This window comes from Mustelus asterias, chromosome 8, assembly GCF_964213995.1.
Source record: "Mustelus asterias chromosome 8, sMusAst1.hap1.1, whole genome shotgun sequence".
Classification (NCBI taxonomy): domain Eukaryota; kingdom Metazoa; phylum Chordata; class Chondrichthyes; order Carcharhiniformes; family Triakidae; genus Mustelus; species Mustelus asterias.
The window spans coordinates 121,747,084-121,769,769 of record NC_135808.1 but is presented as its reverse complement, the minus strand read 5'-3'; the positions used below and the strand labels follow the sequence as shown (position 1 = coordinate 121,769,769).

Here is a 22,686-nt window from a genome sequence, read left to right as displayed (position 1 = left end):
CACCATAGAAAGCATTCTTTCTGGTTGTATCACAGCTTGGTATGGCTCCTGCTCTGCCCAAGACTGCGAGGAACTACAAAAGGTCATGAATGTAGCCCAATCCATCACGCAAACCAGCCTCCCATCCATTGACTCTGTCAACACTTGCCGCTGCCTCAGAAAAGCAGCCAGTATAATTAAGGACCCCACGCACCCCGGACATTCTCTCTTCCACCTTCTTCCGTCGGGGAAAAGGTACAAAAATCTGAGGTCACGTACCAACCGACTCAAGAACAGCTGCTTTCCTGCTACCATCAGACTTTTGAATGTACCTACCTCGCAATAAGTTGATCTTTCTCTACACCCTAGTGATGACTGTAACATTATGTTCTGCACAGTCTCATTCCCTTCTCTATGATCAGTATGCTTTTTTGGTATAGCACGCAAGAAACAATATTTTTCACTGTTAATACATGTGACAATAATAAATCAAATCAGTAAAATTGTGTGAAATGGGTGGGTGTTCCCTTGATTATAGGATGCTGAAAGATGATTTGATCAAGGTGTTTATAAGCTAAAAAGATTGACTATATTGGGTAGATCTACAGAAAGTATTTCCTGTGGATGAAATGAGCAAGTCAGCATGGTGTTAAAATCTGAACTGGGCTATTTGGGAGCGGGGAAATGTTTTTTTTAAACAAAGCGGAGTATAAATATGGAATTCTTTCTCCCCCCCCCCCCCCCACACAATATCATGGATGCTGGGAGAATTGGATCAATTAAAATTCTAGCAATGTATTTTATTTTTGGGTAAAATTCCAAGAGTTATGACACAAAGATGGGTGAGTGCAATTGAGGTTCAGACCAACCATGACCTGATTGAATAATCTACTCTTTCCTTTCATTGGGAGAGATGAGAACATGGGGATGATGGCGTTCTGTTCCTTCCCCCATGTTTCCACATCTTATTTTGATTATGATACCATAGGCTGATATTCTGAAAAATTAATTGGCCAAAGCGAAATGAAGGTAAAATGAGAGCTGCAGAATGTTCGAAGCCAATGCAGTCAGAGAATTGTTGGGAGATTCTTTTTTTTTTTTTAAAAAACCTTCAGGTAAAGCAAAGAAGATTTATATGATTCAAATAAAAACATCTCACCTGAAGCTGAAAAAAGTATTTTATTTCTGGCTGAACCAGTCTCTGAACAATACGTTTTAAATGCTGACCAACCTACATCTTTCCAGCATTTTTGCTTTGGGTTCAGTGGGTGGCATGGTGGCACCGTGGTTAGCACTGCAGCCTCACAGCGCCAGGGACCTGGGTTTGATTCCTGGCTTGGGTCACTGTCTGTGTGGAGTTTGCACATTCTCCCCGTGTCTGTGTGGGTTTCCTCCCACAGTCTGAAAGACATGCTGGTTAGGTCCAAAGATGTGCGGGTTAGGTTGATTGGCCAGGTTAAAAATTGTCCCTTAGAGTCCTGAGATGCATAGGTTAGAGGGATTAGCGGGTAAATATGTGGGGGTAGGGCCTGGGTGGGATTGTGGTCGGTGCAGACTCGATGGGCCGAATGGCCTCCTTCTGCACTGTAGGGTTTCTATGATTTCTATGAGGTGCATTGGCCATGCTAAATTCTCCCTCAGTGTACCCAAACAGGTGCTGGAGTGTGGCGACTAGGGGATTTTCACAGTAACTTCATTGCAGTGTAAGCCTACTTGTGACACTAATAAATAAACTTAAAATTAAGGTACATAGTGATTGCTACTTTGATAGCTGCCAAAAAATCAATAACTATAGCTTTGCCTGTTTCGAGCAGAACTGCAAGAAGCCTATTTGACCCCTCTCTGGTTTAATAGTCAGTACTTCACATCTTCCCAAGTCATTATTTTCACACACTGAGCTTTCGCGGAGTTGCTGCACAGTGAAGGATTGAAGAATGCCATTTGTTCCCGATATTTCAATAATAAGGGTGACACGGTGGCACAGTGGTTAGCACTGCTGCCTCACAGCGCCAGGGGCCCGGGGCCCGGGTTTGATTCCCAGCTTGGGTCGCTGTCTGTGTGGAATTTGCACTTCTCCCTGTGTCTGCGTGGGTTTCCTCCCACAGTCCAAAGATGTGCAGGTTAGGTGGATTGGTCATGCTGAATTGCATCTAGTGTCAGGGGGACTAGCCAGTATAAATGCATGGGGGTATAGAGATAGGGCCTGGGTGGGATTGCGGTCAGTGAAGACTCGATGGGCCACGGTAGCACAGTGGTTAGCACTGCTGCTTCACAGCTCCAGGGACCTGGGTTCGATTCCTGGCTCAGGTCACTGTCTGTGCGGAGTTTGCACATTCTCCTCGTGTCTGTGTGGGTTTCCTCCGGGTGCTCCGGTTTCTTCCCACAGTCCAAAGATGTGTGGGTTAGGTTGATTGGACGTGATAAAATTGCCCCTTCGTGTCTTGAGATGCGTAGGTTAGCGGGATTAGTGGGTAAATATGTAGGGATATGGGGGTAGGACCTGGGTGGGATTGCTGTCGGTGCAGACTCGATGGGCCGAATGGCCTCTTTCTGCACTGTAGGGTTTCTAAGATTTCTATGAAATGGCGGCCTGCTGCATTGTAGGATTCTCCGAATAACTGACTCTCTTGTTGCTGATTGATAGATTACGTTTCTGGAATTGTGTTTGGAATTTCATTTGTACGGTTAGCAGATTCTGCTCCCCCCCCCCCCCGATGGTTATGAGTGTGATTTGCGAGACACAGCAGAGGACTTGAGTGAATAGGATAGCCACTGTGTCTTCACAGAATGCATCGCTGCTTGATATTGCTGAGCAGAGGATGGGAACAGCATGTGTTTGAGACCAGGAATGGTATATTTGCCAAACAAATCAAACTTAACCTTTAACTTGGTTTCCAGCGCTCGCGAACTGTTTGCTGTCCTTGGTTTTCCGTTTGGGTGTGGGGTTTGGTGGGGGGGGGGAACAGATTTTGTTGAAATATAAACGTTATGTTGCCAGTGTGCTAATTATGGAGGGAGATGTATTTAATATTAATTGCACTCAGTAAGTGCAGTCTGTTTGCCTCCTATCTGATTGCTTTCCTTTTGATTAATTTATAGCCTGTTATTGGAATGCAGCAATCTATCCTGGAATGCCTGCAAATATCTCACTCTGTTGGAATTGATGGCCTTTATAGTTCCTGCATGAGGTAAAATAATGAATGTGGTGTGAATCTCCAGGTGCCTAGCGCACCTTTTGTTTTTGAGAGAAAATTGTGCTAAAATTTGTGGGTTGTTTTTTTTTTGCAGATGGATTACCAAATATTATGTGAAGTGCTGGTCAGGGAAGAATTTTTCCCGTCTACCAGTGGAACTGCAGAAAGCCTGTTTGATGTCCGTAGTCCAGTCTTTAGTAAGTCACTTCCATCGACACTTTTCATTATCTGTTTCAATTTGCATTGCAATATCCATTGCGAAGGCTGCTCAAAGCCAGAATGGAGATAATTGGGGTATCTCCCTATCTATAACTGGAGACCACACTGCTGCTGGGTGACTGGGGTTAATGTTATCCACATAGTCTCTATTATGGGCGGCACAGTGGTTAGCACTGCCGCGTCACAGCGCCAGGGACCCAGGTTCGATTCCCGGCTTGGGTCACTTGTCTGTGCGGAGTCTGCACGTTCTCCCCGTGTCTGCATGGGTTTCCTCCGGGTGCTCTGATTTCCTTCCACAGTCCAAAAGATGTGCTGGCTAGATGCATCGGCCATGCTAAATTCTCCCTCGGTGTACCCAAACAGGTGCCGGAGTGTGGCGACTAGGGGATTTTCACAGTAACTTCGTTGCAGTGTTAATGTAAGCCTACTTGTGACACTAATAAATAAACTTTATGTAGCTATCCTCCACTCTGCATTTTACTGGTGCTGTAACCCTGTTTCTTTGGGAGATTTGGCCCTAGTTTTTAGAAACTCTAGTTGGTTTGCTGAGAGATATCTCTTTACTGTTCTGACACGAATCCCATTCCACCTCCCGCCAGTATCAGCGTTCATTTCCAAATTTAGAAGCCTATTGAGTATGGTGATGTTGACAATTGGTACCCTGAGCCCCACCGTGCTTGTTTGAATATAGAACATAGAACATTACAGCGCAGTACAGGCCCTTCGGCCCTCGATGTTGTGACGACCAGTGGAACCAATCTAAAGCCCCTCTAATCTACACTATTCCAATATCATCCAGATGTTTAGCCAATAACCATTTGAATGCTCTTAATGTTGACGAGTCCACTACTGCTGCAGGCAGGGCATTCCACGCCCTCACTACTCTCTGAGTAAACCTACCTCTAACATCTGTCCTATATCTCTCACCCCTCAATTTAAAGCTATGTCCCCTCGTGCTAGCCAACACCATCAGAGGAAAAAGGCTCTCACTATCCACCCTATCTAATCCTCTGATCATCTTGTATGCCTCTATTAAGTCACCTCTTAACCTTCTTCTCTCTAACGAAAACAACCTCAAGCCCCTCAGCCTTTCCTCATACGATTTTTCCACCATACCAGGCAACATCCTGGTAAATCTCCTCTGCACCCTTTCCAACACTTCCACATCTTTCCTATAATACGGCGACCAGAACTGTACGCAATACTCCAAATGCGGCCGCACCAGAGTTTTGTTCAGTTGCAGCATGACCTCCTGGCTCTGAAACTCAATCCCTCTACCAATAAAAGCTAACACACCGTACGCCGCCTTAACAACCCTATCAACCTGGGTGCCAACTTTCAGGGATCTATGCACATGGACACCCAGATCCCTCTGTTCATCCACACTACCAAGTATCTTACCATTAGCCCAGTACTCTGTATTCCTGTTACTCCTTCCAAAGTGAATCACCTCACGCTTTTCCGCATTAAACTCTATTTGCCACCCCTCAGCCCAGCTCTGCAGCTTATCTATGTCCCTCTGTAACCTGCCACTTCCCTCCGCACTGTCTACAACTCCGCCGACTTCAGTGTCATCCGCAAATTTACTAATCCATCCTTCCACACCCTCATCCAGGTCATTAATAAAAATGACAAACAGCATGGCCCCAAAACAGATCCTTGCAGTACACCACTAGCAACTGAACTCCAGGATGAATATTTCCCATCAACCACCGCTCTTTGTTTTCTTACAGCTAGCCAATTCCTGATCCAAACCACTAAATCACCCTCAATCCCATGTGTCTGTATTTTCTGCAAAAGCTTACCATGGGGAACTTTATCAAACGCTTTGCTGAAATCCATATACACGACATCAACCGCTTTACCCTCATCCACCTCTTTGGTCACCTTCTCAAAGAACTCAATAAGGTTTGTGAGGCACGACCTACCCTTCACAAAACCGTGCTGACTATCCCTAATCAAATTATTCCTTTCTAGGTGATTATAAATCCTATCTCTTATAATCCTTTCCAGTACTTTGCCCACAACAGAAGTAAGGCTCACCGGTCTATAATTACCAGGGTTGTCGCTACTCCCCTTCTTGAACAAGGGGACAACATTTGCTATCCTCCAGTCTTCTGGCACTGTTCCTGTAGACAATGATGACACAAAGATCAAAGACAAAGGCTCTGCAATCTCCTCTCTCGCCTCCCAGAGAATCCTAGGATAAATCCCATCCGGCCCAGGGGACTTATCTATTTTTACCCTTTCCAGAATTGCTAACACCTCCTCCTTATGAACATCAATCCCATCCAGTCCAACAGCCTGCATCTCAGTACTCCCCTCAACAACACTGTCCCCCTCCAGTGTGAATACCAACGAAAAATATTCATTTAGTGCCTCTCCTATCTCTCCAGACTCCACGCACAACTTCCCACTCCTGTCCTTGACTGGGAATTATTTGTGTTGCATACCTAGGATATATGCTACAGAAATGGTCCAACCAATCTATTTAAATTTGGAAATTAAAACATTGGCAGTAATAAATGTGACCTTGCAGCTGTCAGAGTATTGTTTCTGTAAGAGGGAACCTGGGGGAGAAACATGCCACTTTTGTCTGGTCTGGCCATGTACAAGTCCCACACCAATTGTGGTTGACACTGAAGTGACCTCACAAGCCTCTAATTTACAGGATGAACAATAACTGTTGGCCTCACCAGCAGTAGCCACATCCCCAGAAGGAATGCTTTAAAATGGCATTGCATTTCGTGCAGGACTCTCTCTCTGGATGATCAAGTCGTGGGGAATTTAGTAAGTGATTGTGTTTTAGGTATCAGTCAATTTAATGAGAAGTCCTGCTTGTGTATAATTCCAGTATTAAAATACTAAATCCATCTGTAAATGTTTGGGGCCCTGATCCCTATGGTGCTCCACAGTTTGCCAATCCAAAAAGACCAATTTATTGCTGCTACTCTGCTTCCTGTGGGCTAACCAGTCCTTTATCAATGTTAATATTACTCCCTCCACTGTGCTCTTGACTTGTGTAGTATTCTTTGTTGTGGCACCTTATCAAATGCCTTTTCAAAATCCAAATACATATTTACAGGTTCCCCTTTATCCACATTGCTTGTTACTTCCTCAAAAAACTCATAAATTGGTTAAACATAATTTCGCTTTCATAAAACCATGCTGACTCTGTCTGATCACATTGTCATTTTCTAAGTGCCCTGTTAGAACCTCCTTTAAGGGTTTACAGCAATCTCCCTATGGCAGATGTTGGGCGAACCGGTTTATAATTTCCTGCCTTGTCTCCCTCCCTTACTGAATAAAGGTGTTACATTTGCTATTTTCCAATCTGCTGGGACCCTTCCAGAATCTAAGGAATTTTGGAAGATGATAACTAATGCTTCTAAGATCTGCAGCCACTGCTTTTAAGACTCTAGGTGCAGGCCATCTGGTCCTGTGGGCTTGTCAGCCTTTAGGTCATCGCTTTCCCAGTATCCTTTCACTAGTCTTGCTGATTCTTATAAGTTCCTCCCTCCCTTTCACCTCTTGATTTTCAAGTATCTTGAGAAAGTTTTCTAAGTCTTTGACAGTAAAGACAGACACTGTGTTATGTGCATCCACCATTTTGTTTTCCATTATCAATTCCCCAGGCATGCACACTAACAGGCCAACACTAGTTTTAGTTGCTCTTTATTTAGCCACAGATGGATTCTTCTCCGAGTCTCTCTTTCTTACTGGGATAGATCTTTGCTGAGAGTTATTAAATGTCGTCTCAAAAGTCCGCCACTGAACCTTCCCACTTTGATTTAGCCAGTTCTACCTTCATAGCCTTATAATTTTTTTTAAAATGTATTCATTCATGGAATGTGGATATCACAGGCGGGGCCAGTATTTGTTTCCCATCCCTAATTGCCCTTGAACTGAGTGGCTTGCTGGGCCATTCCAGAGGGCTTTTAAATGTCAACCACATTGCTATGGATCTGGAGTCACATGTAGGCCATACCAGGTAAGGATGGCAGATTTCATAGAATCATACAGTACAGAAGAGGCCCTTTGGCCCATTGAATCCATACTAACACATTAGAAACACCTGAGCTCCCACCTAATTTCATCTGCCCGCACTTGGCCCGTAGCCCTGAATGTTATGATGTGCCAAGTGCTCATCCAGATACTTTTTGAAGGATGTGAGGCATCCCACCTCCACCACCCTCCCAGGCAGCGCATTCCAGACGGTCACCAGCCTCTGGGTAAAAAGGTTTTTCCTCATCCCACCTAAACCTCCTGCCCCTCACCTTGAACCTATGTCCCCTTGTGACTGACCCTTCAAGGAGAACAGCTGCTCCTTATCCACTCTGTCCATGTCTCTCATAATCTTGTACACCACGATCAGCTCGCCTGTTTTCTCTGCCCCAACGAAAACAACCCATGCCTATCCAACCTCTCTTTATAACTTAAATGTTCCATCTCAGGCAGTATCCTGGTGAATCTCCTTTGCACCCCCTCCAGTGCAATCACATCCTTCCGATAATGTGGTGACCAGAACTGCACACACAGTACTCTAGCTGTGGCCTCACCAAAGTTCTATACAACTCTAACGTGACTTCCCTGCTTTTGTAATCTTTCCCCAGATTGAGAAAGGCAAGTGTCCCATATGCCTTTTTTACCACCCTCCTAACATGCCATTCCTCTTTCAGAGATCTGTGGACAAACATGCCAAGGTCCCTTTGTTCCACAGAACTTCCTAGTGTCCTACCATTCATTGAATACTTTCTTGTCAATTTACTCCTTCCAAAGTGTATCACCTCTCTCTTTTCAGGGTTAAATTCCATCTGCCACTTATCTGCCCATTTGACATTCCGTCTATATCTTCTTGTAGCCCAAGACACTCTGCCTCACTGTTAACCACCAGTCCAATCTTTGTGTCATTTGCAAACGTACTAATCCTACCCCCCACATGGTTATCAATGTCATTTATATAATTGACAAATAATAGGGGGCCCAACACAGACCCCTGTGGTACGCCACTGGACACTGGCTTCCAGTCACTAAAGCAGCCTTCTGTCATCACCCTCTGTCTCCTACAACTGAGCCAATTTTAAATCCACTTTATCAAATTATCATGTATCCCATGTGAATTTACCACCTTTGAGTCTCCCATGTGGGACCTTGTCAAAGGCTTTGCTGAAATCCACATAAACGACATTGATTGCACTATCCTCGTCTACACACCTCGTCACCTCCTCAAAAAATTCAATCAAATTTGTTCGGGCATGGCCTCCCTCTGACAAAGCCATGCTGACTATCCCTGATCAAGCGTTGCCTCTCCAAGTGGATATATAGATGCTCTCCTTCAGATGTTTCTCTAATAGTTTCCCGACCACTGAGACTCACTGGTCTGTAGTTCCCTGGTTTATCTCTACAACCCATCTTAAATGGTGGAACCACATTAGCTGTTCTCCAGTGGGCTGGCACCTCCCCCGTGGCCAGCGAGGAATTGAAAATTTGGGTCAGAGCCCCTGCTATCTCCTCCCTTGCCTCCCACAGGAGCCTAGGGCACAATTCATCTGGACCTGGGGATTTATCCACTTTTCAGGCTGCCAGATATTGGCATTATCTTGTCCTTTCTTATGTCAGTTTGTTCAAGAACCTCAGTCTTTCTGCTGAATTCCATACCATCGTCCTCATTCTCTTGGGTGAAGATGGATGTGAAGTATTCATTCAACACACTACCAGTGTCCTCTGGCTCCACCCACAGAGTGCCCCCTTCGTCCCTACTCTTTCCCTGGTTATCCTCTTCCCATTGATATACTTGTAGAATATCTTGGGATTTTCCCTACTCTTCCCAGCCAGAGCTTTCTCATGTCCCCTCTTTGCATTCCTCATTGCTTTCTAAAGGACATTAGTGAACCAAATGGGTTTTACAGCAATTGACAATGGTTTCATGGTTATCATTGGATTTTTAATTCCAGCTTTTTATTGGATTCAAATTTCAACATTTGCCATGGTGGGATTTGAAACCTGGGTCCCCAGAGCAGTAGCCCAGTGACCGTGATTGCTAGCCCAGTGACAATGCCACCGCCTTCCCAAACCAATGGGCAAGGTAAACTCAATAGCAAGCACAGTCTCATGAGATTCTTTTAATTTTAAAATGGCTCTGAGCATGCTCTACACTGGAGGCCCTGTAACTTGCTGCATAAGCATTGTAATCAGTTTGAGAAGCCCCCACCCTCTGGCTCCCACCTGCTACACATCCCCAAAGTGATATTGTATTAAATTGGAGTGGGGACTGGTCATTTCTTTAATCTAGGAATTGTGTGTGCAGCAAACTGAATTTTAGGCACAGACCAAATATATATTTAGTCAACTGTGAATTTAGTTTGCCATCAAATGGGGTCACTGTCAGCTACTTTGGGGGAGTTGCCAGGCCTGGCTGGTAATTATTGATCTGTGGTTTGTCTGCTTTAGTATCTCTGTTCATGCCCCAGTCAGAGAGCCTGTAACTGAGACTACAGATGGGTTGGAATGGGGATGTTGGGGGAAGCAATCTTACGGCACGGTGGTTAGCACTGCTGCCTCACAGCACCAGGGACCCAGGTTCAATTCCGGCCTCGGGTCACACACTGTGTTGTTTGCACATTCTCCCTATGTCTGTGTGGGTTTCCTCCGGTTTCCCCCCACAGTCCAAAGATGTGCGGGTTAGGTTGATTGGCCATGCTAAATTGTCACTTAGTGTCAGGGGGACTAACAGGGTAAATTTGTGGGGTTATGAGGATAGGGCCTGGGTGGGATTGTGGTTGGTGCAGACTCGATGGGCTGCGTGGCCGCCTTCTGCACTGTAGGATTCTATGATTCTACTCGTGGTATAGACAGACAAGGCAGTTGATGGACTTTTCAACATGTTTGGAGGAGGAGCTGACATGATGGTTCTAGTAATTATTTTTTAAATGTCATATTGGCTCTGAGATTTTGGTTGTGGGAACACAGGTTAAAGAAATCTTGCTGAGGTGAATGGGAGGATGTACCCACAGATTAATTTCACTCCCAATAAGGTGCTTCGTGCTGCATGGGGAATTGGACGGATGAAGGGGGCAGTTGTTGGCCAGATGTATTGGCAAGTTTCTAATTGTTTGCCTTATGGGAATTTGAAGAAGGTTGTGGATGAGAGCCTGTCCTGGGGACGGTGTTGAATTGCTGGAATATTCTTTCTGGTGTCGTTGAAGAGAGAATCACACAACAAAAATAAAACCTAAAGCACTTGATGGGGAAATTGCACAATGATTGATGTGGACATGCTCAGCAGTCACAATATAGATGACAACCGGCTTTATGTACAAGAACTCTGCTCCAAAGATAGATACCAACCACTGCTTAAATCTTTCCATCTATAAACTTGAATGTAATAAGAAAAGGAGGATTTATTGAGCGCAAAAGACTGTTAATGAAATCAAAATAGATACCAGATTTGTTTGCTTTGAATGTGGTTGACTCCATATTGGCTTAGAAGTCCCGAGTATAAGTGCAACACAGTTTGAAATCTAAACCTCCTGCTGATATGAAATCCAATTACAGCTGCTGTAACATAACTGGGGGAGGAATTGTTAAGATTTATTTCCTGATCTTGCCAGAGTTCATCTACAGCAATATTCTGAATCTCCCCAGACTGAGCAATCACTGGATGTTTCTTCTCTTGCCTGGTTTTTTTGGGAGGGAGGGGAACCAGGGGAGGGAACAAAATTTGTGTCCTGATTTTTTTTGTGGCCAAATGAACTTCCATCGGTCATACGGAAGAACGTTTTGGCTCCTTTTTGTGGATCATTTTGGAAAAAGAAACTCTGTTGTTAATATTGAATGTCATGCCATTTATAGAACCACCTAGCACAAAAGGAGACTATTTGAAGTCAAGCCCATAACGGCTCTTTGAAAGCTGTCCAATTTAATCCCACTTCCCAGCCTTTTCCCATAACCGTGCAAATTAATCGACTCCAACTGTCCAGTTGCCTTTTGGAAATGACTATGGAATCTGCTTCCTCCACCCTTTCAATGCATTCCAGATCTTAAACACTCTGTAAAATAGTTTAACTCAATTCCCCTCTGGCTATTTTGACAATGATTTTAAATGTATGACCTCTGGTTACTGACCCACTTGCCAGAGGAAATCATTTGTCCTTCCTTGTTCCAGCAATGTTCCCTCATAATTTTGAACAGCGCCTTTCATTCTCCCCGTAACTTTCTCTGCTCTAAGGAGAGCTATCTCAACTTCTCTGATCTCTGTACCTATTCAAAGGCTTTAACGTTCTTCCTTGGGTGTAGTACCCAGAATTGTCCGCAATACTCCAGTTGAGACCTAAAGAATGGTTTATAAAGGTGTAGCAAGGTTTACTTGATTCTGTATTCAATATCCCTATTCACAAAGCCAGTTAATCCCATTTGCTTTCTTACCTGCCTTATTAACTTGCCCTGCCACCTTCAAAGATTTGTGAATATTTGCCCCTCAGTGTCACTGCTCTTGCATCCAACTAAAATAGTACCATGTGATTATACTGCCTCTGCATGTTGCTTCTCTGAAGGTGCATTACTTCACACTTATCCTCATTAAACTGCATAACTGATCATTTCACCTGGTCTCTGTTCCCTTGCTTACTCAATATTTACTGCATTGTCATGTTTTGTACCATCTGCAAGCTTCCCAATTTGTAGATCATTTGTACATAGAAACATGCATAGAAAATAGAACCAGGAGGAGGCTTTTCAGCCCTTCAAGCCTGCTCCGCCATTCATTTTGATCATAGCTGATTATCAAATTCAATATCCTGATACTGCCTTCCCCTCACATTTATATGTGACAAGTAAAGCAATGGTCCTAATACCAAACTCTGGGGATTATATTATGATCGCTATTATCCAGATGTTCTCTCAGTGGGGCACATTGGGTCATCATTATTCCCCAGAATGAAATCCAACACTGCTTCATTCCTTGGGCTATAATAATACTGATTCAAGGAAAGCCTCCTATGCACGTTTTAGGAGTTCTTCACTGTCCTTGCATTTTATTTTATTTTGTGTTTTATATCCCAGTCTATTTTCAGAAAATTGAAGTGTTCTGCTATTATTGCTGGATTTGGCCTCTGATTTCCTCTATCTTCTCTATTTGGAGATTAAAAATAAACACTTGGAGCCTTTTCTGTTTCTTGGCTCTAACCATATAGATTCGACCGAGTATATCACCTGTGTACAACTTTATCCTTGATCCATTCTGTCACCTTTCCTCCTATTAGATAAGTGTAACCTCCAATAAGACGATTGATTATGTTTCCTTTTTTTTTTGGCTGTTTGGTTTATTTATTAGTGTCACAAGTAGACATGCATTAACACTGCAATGAAGTTATTGTGAAAATTCCCTGGTCGCCACACTCTGGTGCCTGTTCAGGTACACTGAGGGAGAATTTAGCATGGCCAGTACACCTAACCAACACGTCTTTCAGACTGTGGGAGGAAACCAGAGCACCTGGAGGAAGCCCACACAGACATGGGGAGAACGTGCAGACTCCACACAGACAGCGACCAGAGCCGGAAATCGAACCAGAGTCCCTGGTGCTGTGAGGCAGCAGTGCGAACCATTGTGCCATCGTGCCACCCACCTATTCAATACTTAATTAATGCGGCACTTTGCTTATCAAAAATTTTGAATTTTAGTTCGAAGGATCTATTATAAAGACAGATTAAATAAAATTGTAAAGTGCACAGTTTTCTTTTTAAAAAGAGACTCTTGGCTTCACTGAGCAGTCGAGCACACAGGTGATTGGTGTATGTACTTGTCTTTCAGCATGTGAAGAATGTGGTTTCGGTGCTGATGGAAAGTGACCGTTTGCTGTGGAGCCTTCCTGAGGTGAAATGGGCAGAACAAACTATTGCCTTGACAAAAGAACTACAGGATGAATGCATCAAGTTTATTATACCGCACTTCCTCGAGACCATCAGAAGTAAAAGCTTCCTTCATCTGTTAAAAGTAAGATCCATTTTTCTTATCCATTATGCATCCCCAATGCTTCAATGTGAAAGACTCAGCTTTTGAAATGAAGAATAAAAGCAAATTACTGTGGATGCTGGAATCTGAAACAAAAAGAGAAAAAGCTGGAAAATCTCAGCAGGTCTGATAACATCTGTGGAGAGAGAATAGAGCCAATGTTCTGAGTCTGGATGACCCTTTATCGGAGCTCTGACTCATTGTCCTCCACGATGTGGAGATGCCGGCGTTGGATTGGGGTGGGCACAGTAAGAAGTCTCTCAACACCAGGTTAAAGTCCAACAGGTTTGGTTGGTAATGCGAGCTTTCGGAGCGCTGTTCCTTCCTCAGGTGAGTTCTTTGTCATCCAGACTCGAAACGTTGCCTCTATTCTCGCTCCATAGATGCTGTCAGACCTGCTAAGATTCTCCAGCATTTTCTGTTTGTGTTTGAAATGAAGAGCTTGCTCTTTACTCATTGGTTCATTTTCTTCACCTTAACACACATGTGATTGGAAAATAAAATAATTTGTACTGATAGTGACTTCCACAGCATCACAGAACACTTCAAAATCAATGCAGTACACTTCAAAGATCATAATCACTGTTGTATTGTAGAGGAAGCATGGTAACCAGTTTGTATACAACAAGGTTCCACAATCAGCAATGAAGTAGATGAATGCTTGTTAATCTGCTTGTTAATCTGTTCATTACGCTGGTTGGGATTGGCATTTAGGAGCATCCCCCTGCTCTTCTATGTCATGGGATGTCATACATCCATCTAAGACGACTGCTTTGTTCCTTTTGTTAAAATTTTCCATTACATGATTGGTCTCAAGTCTGAGGTGTGTCTTGAGTCTATAAACTGCTAATTTAACTTAGAACATAGAACATAGAACAGTACAGCACAGAACAGGCCCTTCGGCCCACGATGTTGTGCCGAGCTTTATCTGAAACCAAGATCAAGCCATCCCACTCCCAATTATCCTGGTGTGCTCCATGTGCCTATCCAATAACCGCTTAAATGTTCCTAAAGTGTCTGACTCCACTATCACTGCAGGCAGTCCATTCCACACCCCAACCACTCTCTGCGTAAAGAACCTACCTCTGATATCCTTCCTATATCTCCCACCACGAACCCTATAGTTATGCCCCCTTGTAATAGCTCCGTCCACCCGAGGAAATAGTCTTTGAACGTTCACTCTATCTATCCCCTTCATCATTTTATAAGAGGAGGCAGCAATCTTTCCTCCAATCTCAACTCCCAAGGATGACTTGCAGAAAATGGGAGCTTCCAATGCTTTGTCTAACAGTCATGATGTGGAGTGAACACAGTAAGAAGTCTCTCAACACCAGGTATTTGCTACCAAATAAACCTGTTGGACTTTAACCTGGTGTTGTGAGACTTCTTACTGTTGTCTAACAGTGGCAGGATTGAAGTCTTGTACACTCCAAATAAAGTCTGCAATCTCAAGCTGTGCCATCCGTGGAGAGGTTTGTGTGTGCAGTTTGGCAGCTCGCTGGAGATGAGGATAGAGAAGGTCAGATGTCGACTTCTTCACTCGACTCTAGAGTTTGACCATGCAGCTGCACAGATGCATCAGAAGGTCGGGGGTTTATCACTTGCCTGGGTGCTTTTCAGGAATAATATACAAGAAAAGGGAAGAAAAATTAATCAAAAGAAGATAATGAAAGGCAATGTTGCAGAGAAATCTTTTGCTTCAAGATTTCACGCTGTATCCGTGCAATCATTCCAGAATAGCTGAGGTTAAAGGTATCAATTTTGTTTGCTGGAATCCGAGATTGTGTCCCCAGAGGGAAGAGGCTAGATCTGTCTCTATGGCCCAATGACATTACTATTTAGATTATTAGATTTTTCTAGAAATGTTGCCCGCCTCTGCCAGATACGGTGATCCTCTCACTGAAAGGAAGCAAATCGAGCAGCGATTTCTCCTCGGTGTAGATTATCGGGGCCAAGAGTTCAGTTATGTGCAGCCATCACTACACTTTGGTCAATGAAATATTTAACCCCCCCTCAAACCTTTTAGTCCGAGCCTATGAAAGTATAAGTGGTTTTTGGTATATTGTTGAAATCCCCATTTTATTTTGTTTGTTTATAGGATGAGCGTCGCTGGCTAGTCCAGCATTTATTGCCCGTCCCTATGGTGTAGGTACACCCGCACTGCTGTTAGGGAGGGCATTCCAGTATTTTTGCCCAGTGGCAATGAAGGAATGGCGATTATAATTTCAACTCAAGATAGTGAGTGGCTTGGAAGGGAACTTCCAGGTAATAATGTTCCCATGCGTCTGTTCCCTCGTGATTCTAGATGGTAATGGCCATAGGTTTGGAAGGTGCTGTCTGAGGAGCCTTGATGAATTCTTGCAGTGCATCTTGTAGACGGGACACACGGCTGCTACTGTTCATTAGTGGTGGAGGGAGTGAATGTTTGTGGATTGGGTGCCATTCAAGCGGGGCTGCTTTGTCCTGGATGGTGTGGAGCTTCTCGAGTGTTGTTGGAGCCACATTCATTCAAGCAAGTGGAGAGTATTCCACCAAACTCTGGACTTGTAACTTGTAGATTGTGCACAGGTTTGGGCAGTCAGGAGGGGAGTTACTTTCTGCGGGATTCCTAGTCTTTGACCTGCTCTTGTAGCCACGGTATTTATATGGCTGGTCCAGTTCAGTTTGTGGTCAATGGTAACCGCTAGGATGTTGATAGTGGGGTCTCAGCGATGGCAATGCTATTGAATGTCGAGGAGTGATGGTTAGATCCTCTCTTGCGGAGATGGTCATTGCCTGGCACTTCTGTGGTACAAATGTTACTTGCCACTTGTCAGTCCAAGCCTCTGGGTATTGTCCAGGTCTTGCTGTATTTGGACATGAACTGCTTCAGTATCTGAGGAGTCACAAATGTTGCTGAACATTGTGCAATTATCAGCGAACATCCCCACTTCTGACCTTATGGTGGAAGGAAGATCATTGATGAAGTAGCTGAAGATGGTTGGGCCTGGAACACTACCCTGAGGGACTCCTGCAGTGATGTCCTGGAGCTGAGATGACTGACCACCCACAACCTTCTTCCTAAGAGCCGGGTATGAGTCCATCCAGTGAAGTTTTCCCCCTGACTCCAGTTTTGCTAGGGTTCCTTGATGCCACATTCGGTCAAATGCAGCCTTGACATCCAGGGCAGTCACTCTCATCTCCGCTCTAGAGTTGAACTCTTTTGTCTGTGTTAAAACCATGTCTGTGCTGAGATCTGGGGCTGAGTGGCCCTGGCAGAACCCAAACTGAGCATCAGTGAGCAGGTTATAGCGAAGCAAATGCTGCTTAATAGCATTATTGATGACCCCTTTCATCATAGTCCATTAAGTTTTACAGCACAAAAAGTGGCCCTGTGGCCCATTGTATCTGTGCCGGCGTTCAAGAACTTATCTATTCTAATCCTATGTTACAGCACAGTCCATAGCCTTGTATGCTATGGCATTTCCAAGTGCTCATCTAAACTTTACAGAACTAAACAGTAGACTTGTTAGGCAATCCCGCTGAGTTGAGAATGAATGACTTCTACATTAAAAATGAGTTCTCAGGTGACTGAGGAGTCTAATACGTGACCTACAGTCTCTGTCACAGGTGGGGCGGATGGTGGTTGGGGGAGCGGGTGGGTGGGTGCCTGGGTTGCCATGCGCTCCTTTTGCTGATGACGCTTGGCTTCAGCTTGCTCTCAGCTATGGAACTTTGTGTTCAGGTCCTTTTCCCTCACTTTAGGCAGTCTTGAGCCCAGGATTCCCAGGTGTCAGTGGGGATGTTGCACTTTTTCAAGGAGGTTTTGAGGGTGCCCTTGAAACATTTCTTCTGCCCTCCTGTCCTCGCCTGCTGTGCTGAACTCTGATTCAGAAGTCTTGCGTTAGGCATGCGGACCATGTGGCCGACCCAGCAGAGCTGATTGCACATAGAAAATGCCTCAATGCTAGGGATGTTAGCACATTGCACCTATCCTGCCAATAGATTTACAGGATCTTGCAGAGGCAGTATGGGTGATACTTCTCTAGGGTTTTGAGGTGCCTGTTGTGCACAGTGAACCATATAGGAGGGTCACTACTGCTCTGTAGACCATGAACTTGGTGCCAGGTCTGAGGTCCTGGTCTTCCTTGGGCGATTGAAGGCAGTGCTGGCACACTGAAGGTGGTGTTAGATTGTGTCGTTAATGTTGGCCTTGTTGACAGAGGGCTCCCAAGGTGAGGAAAATAGTTCACTTTCTCCAAGGTCTGGACATGAATTTTGATGACTGAGGCAGTGCTGTCTAGTGGGGGCTCGTTGGTCACCATCTTATGAATTTAGTGTAAAGCCCATGCTCTCGTATGCTTCAGTGAAGGTGTTAACGATGGCTTGGAGTGCAACCTCAGTGTGCGCAGGCACAAACATCGTCTGCATCCTGTAGTTCAATGACAGAATGGGATGACCTTGGATCTGGCCTTCAGGTGGGTGGAGGTTGAACAGATTCCTGTTTGTTCTGTAGTTTAGTTCCACTCCAGTGGGGAACTTCCCGAGGGTGAGATGGGGCATTGCAGCAAGGAATATCGAAGAGCGTTGGTCCGCTGACACAGCCTTGCTTGGCCCCAGTCCAAATGTGAATTGGGTCTGTGGTGGATCCGTTGGTCAGGATCATGGCTTGCCTGTCATTGTGGACCAGGCAGAGGATGGTGACAAACTCTTTGGGGGCAGCCGAAACGGAGGAGAACACTCCATAATCTCTCGCGGTTGACAGTATTAAAGACCTTAGTGAAATGAAAAAAGGCTGTGTAGAAGGGTGGGTGCTGTTCCCTGCGTTTCCCTTGGATAGTTGCCACGTGGTGAAGATCATGTCTGTTGTACCCCTTGGTGGGTGGGATCCCACTCTTGGAAGTCCCCCACTCAGAGTACATTCTGCACCCTTGTCACTCTCATTGCTTCCTCCGAGTGGTCTTCAATATAGAGGAGTACTGATTCTTCAGTTGAGGGGGTGTTGTACATGATAAGCAGCTGGAGGCTTCCTTGTCCATGTTTGATCTGATTCTTGGGGTCTAGAGTCAATATTGAGGACTCAGGGCAACTCCCTCTTGACTCTCTACCACTGTAGAGCCACCTCTGCTGGGTCTGTCCTGCCGGTGAGACAGGATAAATGCAGAGATGGTGATGTCTGGTACATTGTCATACTCATGGAACTATACCTTACAAGGCAGCACACGGAATCATACCTGACGGGCCAATTTTGGCACAAGCCCCAGATGTTAGTAAGGAGACTTTGCAGAGTCGGCTGGGCTGAGTTTGCCATTGTAGTTTTCGGCCCTTGGGTCGATACCAGGTCCGTCCAGTTTCATTCTTTTGAAACAACTGAGTAGCTTCTTGGCCATTTCAGAAAGCAATTAAGAGTCAGCCACATTGGGCCTGGATTCACATGTAGGCCAGAGCAGGTAAAGGTGGCCGATTTCCTTCACTAAAGGACATTAGTGAACCAGATGGGTTTTTACAACAACCGACAATGGTTTCATGAGCATCAGTAGCCTTTTAATTCCTGGTTTTTGTATTGAATCCAAATTCTACCAACTGATGTGGTGGGTTTTGAACCTGGGGAATTGCTCCAATGTTGATGGCTGTGCCTTTAGTTTCCCAGGTCCTGATCTAAAATCTGGGAATTCCATACTAGACTTCTCCGTCCCTCTAATTCCTTTTCCTCATTTTAAGGTTGTCCTTTAAACTACTACTTTGGCCAAGTTTTTGATTATCTGCATTAATATCTCTTTGGCGAGTGTCCAATTTTAACTTTAACTTTGTTTGGCAATGCTTTTTTAAGTTTATTTATTAGTGTCACAAGTTGGCCTACCTTAAAACTGCAATGAAGTTACTGTGAAAATCCCCGAGACGCCACACTCAGGTGCCTGTACGGGTACACAGAATTTAGCATGGCCAAAACACCTAATGCTCCTGTGAAGCACCTTGGATTATTTTACTGAGTTAAGGGCACTAGTGAACATCTTGAGAGTGCAAGTAGCAGAAAAATGCTCGTTACGATATCCGGCCAAATTGTTGCCTCATCTCTGGTCTGTCCCACATGGATCTGAGACGGACAAAGCTTATGCTGCATCTCCTTAGAAGCAAGCAGTCAATTGCTTTATCACAGAGCTTTCTCTTGCTGCCTGTAGTTGAGGGCAAGCTCTCCTAATGCAGGCCATCTTTGCAATTGTCCAGCTCCCACTTCACTCCATGTTGGATGCTCTGAGCGCAACAACAGCAGTATACAAACACGCAGGAATCCGCAATGATTTTATTTTTCAACTCGGGTTCTACTTTCAAAAACCTGATGTGCACCATGCGAAATACCTTGCTGGCAGCCAGATTTGATCATCTCTATTGGCATGGTGTGAAATGTTTGCTTGCACGTGTTTTGGCAGCTAACAGATGGATCGAGGGCTCATGCAGGCGAACTGCTCAACTCGCTCAGCTACTGTTTTTCCTCGCATTTCAAGTTGGCATAAATGCATGAAAATGCGAGCACACTCATCTCGAGCGTGCAAGGAGCAGGCAGAGGAATGAATCAATAGTAAGGAGGGAACACCTTTTAAATTTTAATAGAAGATTAAAAAGGGAAACATGTTTTTAATCATGGTATCAAAACATTCAGTGGTGCCGTGTACTCCAGCATTCTGCAGCACTGTGTGAAAGGGTGAGTTATCGCTATCAAGATTCTTGATGCAATGTTTTCAAAGTTTATTTATTATTGTCGCAAGTAGGCTTACATTAACAGTGCAATGAAGTTACTGTGAAAATTCCCTAGTCGCCACACTCCGGCGCCTGTTCGGGTACACCTGAGGGAGAATTTAGCATGGCCAATGCACCTAACCAGCACATTTTGCGGACTGTGGGAGGAATCTGGAGCACCCGGAGGAAACCCACGCAGACGCGGGAAGAACGTGCAAACTCCGCACAGACAGTGACCCAAGTTGGGAATCGAAGCTGGGTCCCTGGTGCTAAAAAAAAAAATTTGTCCTGACTTAATCTGAGTTTGTTTATTTGGTTTGACCTAAAAAGAGGGCAGCAGTGCTAACCACTGTGCCACAGTAGTTGTCCATCTTTGGGTTGTACTTTGAAGTAACAAGCAGAAACCAAAAGTTTCCCCAGAAGAAATGTGCATGTGTCTGGCTGTTCTGTCACAAGCTCTTGCGGTCAGAATGCATGGAACAGGTTTGGGAACAGCTCCCCTCTCTACTAAATAGTGTGCATGGTGCAGGATAGAAGAGGAAGAAAAGCAATGGAAGCACTTTGAGTCTCTTGCATGAGCATTCAAGGTTTTCCACCAGAACAGGATGACTGTTATACACAGGTTCCGGCTGCTAAAAATAAATCATAAGTTTCAGATGTCCTGGCTCCAGAGCTTTCATATTTGTACTGGAACTGCTTTTGATTTATTACACAGCACTAATTACTTTGGGAATTTAAAAAAATATAATTTGGAGTTAAATTTAATAATGTGACCTTTCTGCTTGCATATATAAATGTGAAAGTTCCGGACCAAACTTAACCTCTTGTGTGGGAACATTTGCATTTGGATGATGCGTATTTGTAACAGGTAAGAGTATGCAGTAGGTGATTTATTTTTAACAGGCGTCAGTTTCCTTGGCACAATCCATCTTATCTGTCATATACTCCAGGCTACAGATTCAGCTGTCCTGGGGAACACGTTACCTTGGTTTCAAGAATCCTTTGGGGCAAAGTGCACTGGAAATGGAGCAAATGAGAGCACACCTGGTAATGTGCTCACCATTCCTCCTGCACAGGACTAAATTAGCTGCATAGTCGGTGTGCAGAGTTTCATCCCGTTTGCTATTTAATGCAAAAGCCAGGTTCGACTCTCCTTTTCACTAGTAGGCGAAGGAAGAAGCTACGTTTGGTTTGAAAATGCCAGCTATAAAATAACTCCCATCTTCTAGGCGCAGAGGATGAGCAGAAGGCCATATCTGGTGGAAAGGATTTTTGCAGCTATCGAACAAAACATTACAGTGACAGACGGTTGCTTGCAATTTATCGCCGTGGATTTGTTAAGGGGCCAGGTGGCTTACAAAGAGGTGGTAAGTATTTAATCATCTGAACACCTAGGCTTGAGTTTCTGAGAGTGGGAGAGAGTTTTGAATAGTTTATTTCCAAAGCAATACACAGCACACTGCTGGCCATTAACACAAGCCATTGCCAGAATATATTTGCTCCCTGTGATTCATTATTTACCATGTAAAGAACAGTACAGCACAGGAACAGGCCCTTCGGCCCTCCAAGCCTGTGCTGATCGCGCTTACCTATCTAGACCAACCGCTTGTATCCCTCTATTGCCCGTTAGTTCATATGTCTATCAAGATAAGTCTTAAATGTTGCTAACATGTCTGCCTCAACCACCTCACTTGGCAGTGCGTTCCCCCCCCTCTTTGGGTCTGTACCTTTAAGACTTGGTTAGCTGTAAAGACTCTCATTCCAATCATTATTCATGTAAAGTGAGTTTGTGTCTTTGTGCCCTGTTTGTGATCAGAACTCCCACCCACCTGACGAAGGGACAGCCTGTTCCGAAGGCTAGTGGCTTTTGCTACCAAATAAACCTGTTGGACTTTAACCTGGTGGTGTTAGACTTCTTACTGTGTTTACCCCAGTCCCACGCCGGCACCTCCACATCTTAAAAAAAACTTCCTCCGCACATCTCCACTGAACCTTTTCCCCCCTTATCTTGAACTTGTGCCCCCTTGTAATTGCCATTTCTGCCCTGGGAAAAAGCTTCCTACAGTTCACCCTATCTATACCTCAATGTTATAAACTTCTATCAGGTACGGTACAACTTCTTACTGAGGCTGCAGCTGCCTGACACACAATTCTTGGCCACTTTCTTTCAGCAACAAAGGCTGACGTCTCCCCCAAAGAGCGGGAGGATTAATTAGTTTAATAAAGTGGCTTCCATGTGGAAACTTTTTTTTTCTGCCAGCGGCATGAATCGATCAGTTCATCCGTCTGGGGAGAATTTGACCTTGTGGCACCAGGAAATAGCTGGATGCTGATGGTTAGTAAACCGCTGCAGCAAGCGGAGGGTTTACACTGTGTGATTTCTGCACTGGCTGAGTGTCAGTGAGTGTCTGATACTGAGGCTTTATTCCTGGGTTCTTTTTTAAATCCCAGCCGACTGTCCAGGGACAGCAAGTGACATCATTGATTAGCTGGGGGAGTTAGCAGATTCTGGAGTGGAATAATGATTCGGTTACTATAGTGACGTGCTTTTTACCAGCTCCTGATTCGTTC

At 44.6% G+C, this 22,686-nt stretch overlaps 1 protein-coding gene across 2 annotated transcripts in view; it reads left to right on the top strand.

Moving 5' to 3' along the window:
• The window catches only part of btbd8 (BTB domain containing 8), a 112,841-nt gene that overhangs the window by 64,969 nt on the left and 25,186 nt on the right, over positions 1-22,686 (top strand). For both annotated transcript variants that reach the window (XM_078218894.1, XM_078218893.1), the window contains exons 8-11: positions 3,079-3,167; positions 3,268-3,370; positions 13,201-13,383; positions 21,345-21,482. In XM_078218894.1, the coding sequence (XP_078075020.1) occupies positions 3,079-3,167; positions 3,268-3,370; positions 13,201-13,383; positions 21,345-21,482 (513 nt within the window). The remainder of the gene's footprint in view (positions 1-3,078; positions 3,168-3,267; positions 3,371-13,200; positions 13,384-21,344; positions 21,483-22,686) is intronic.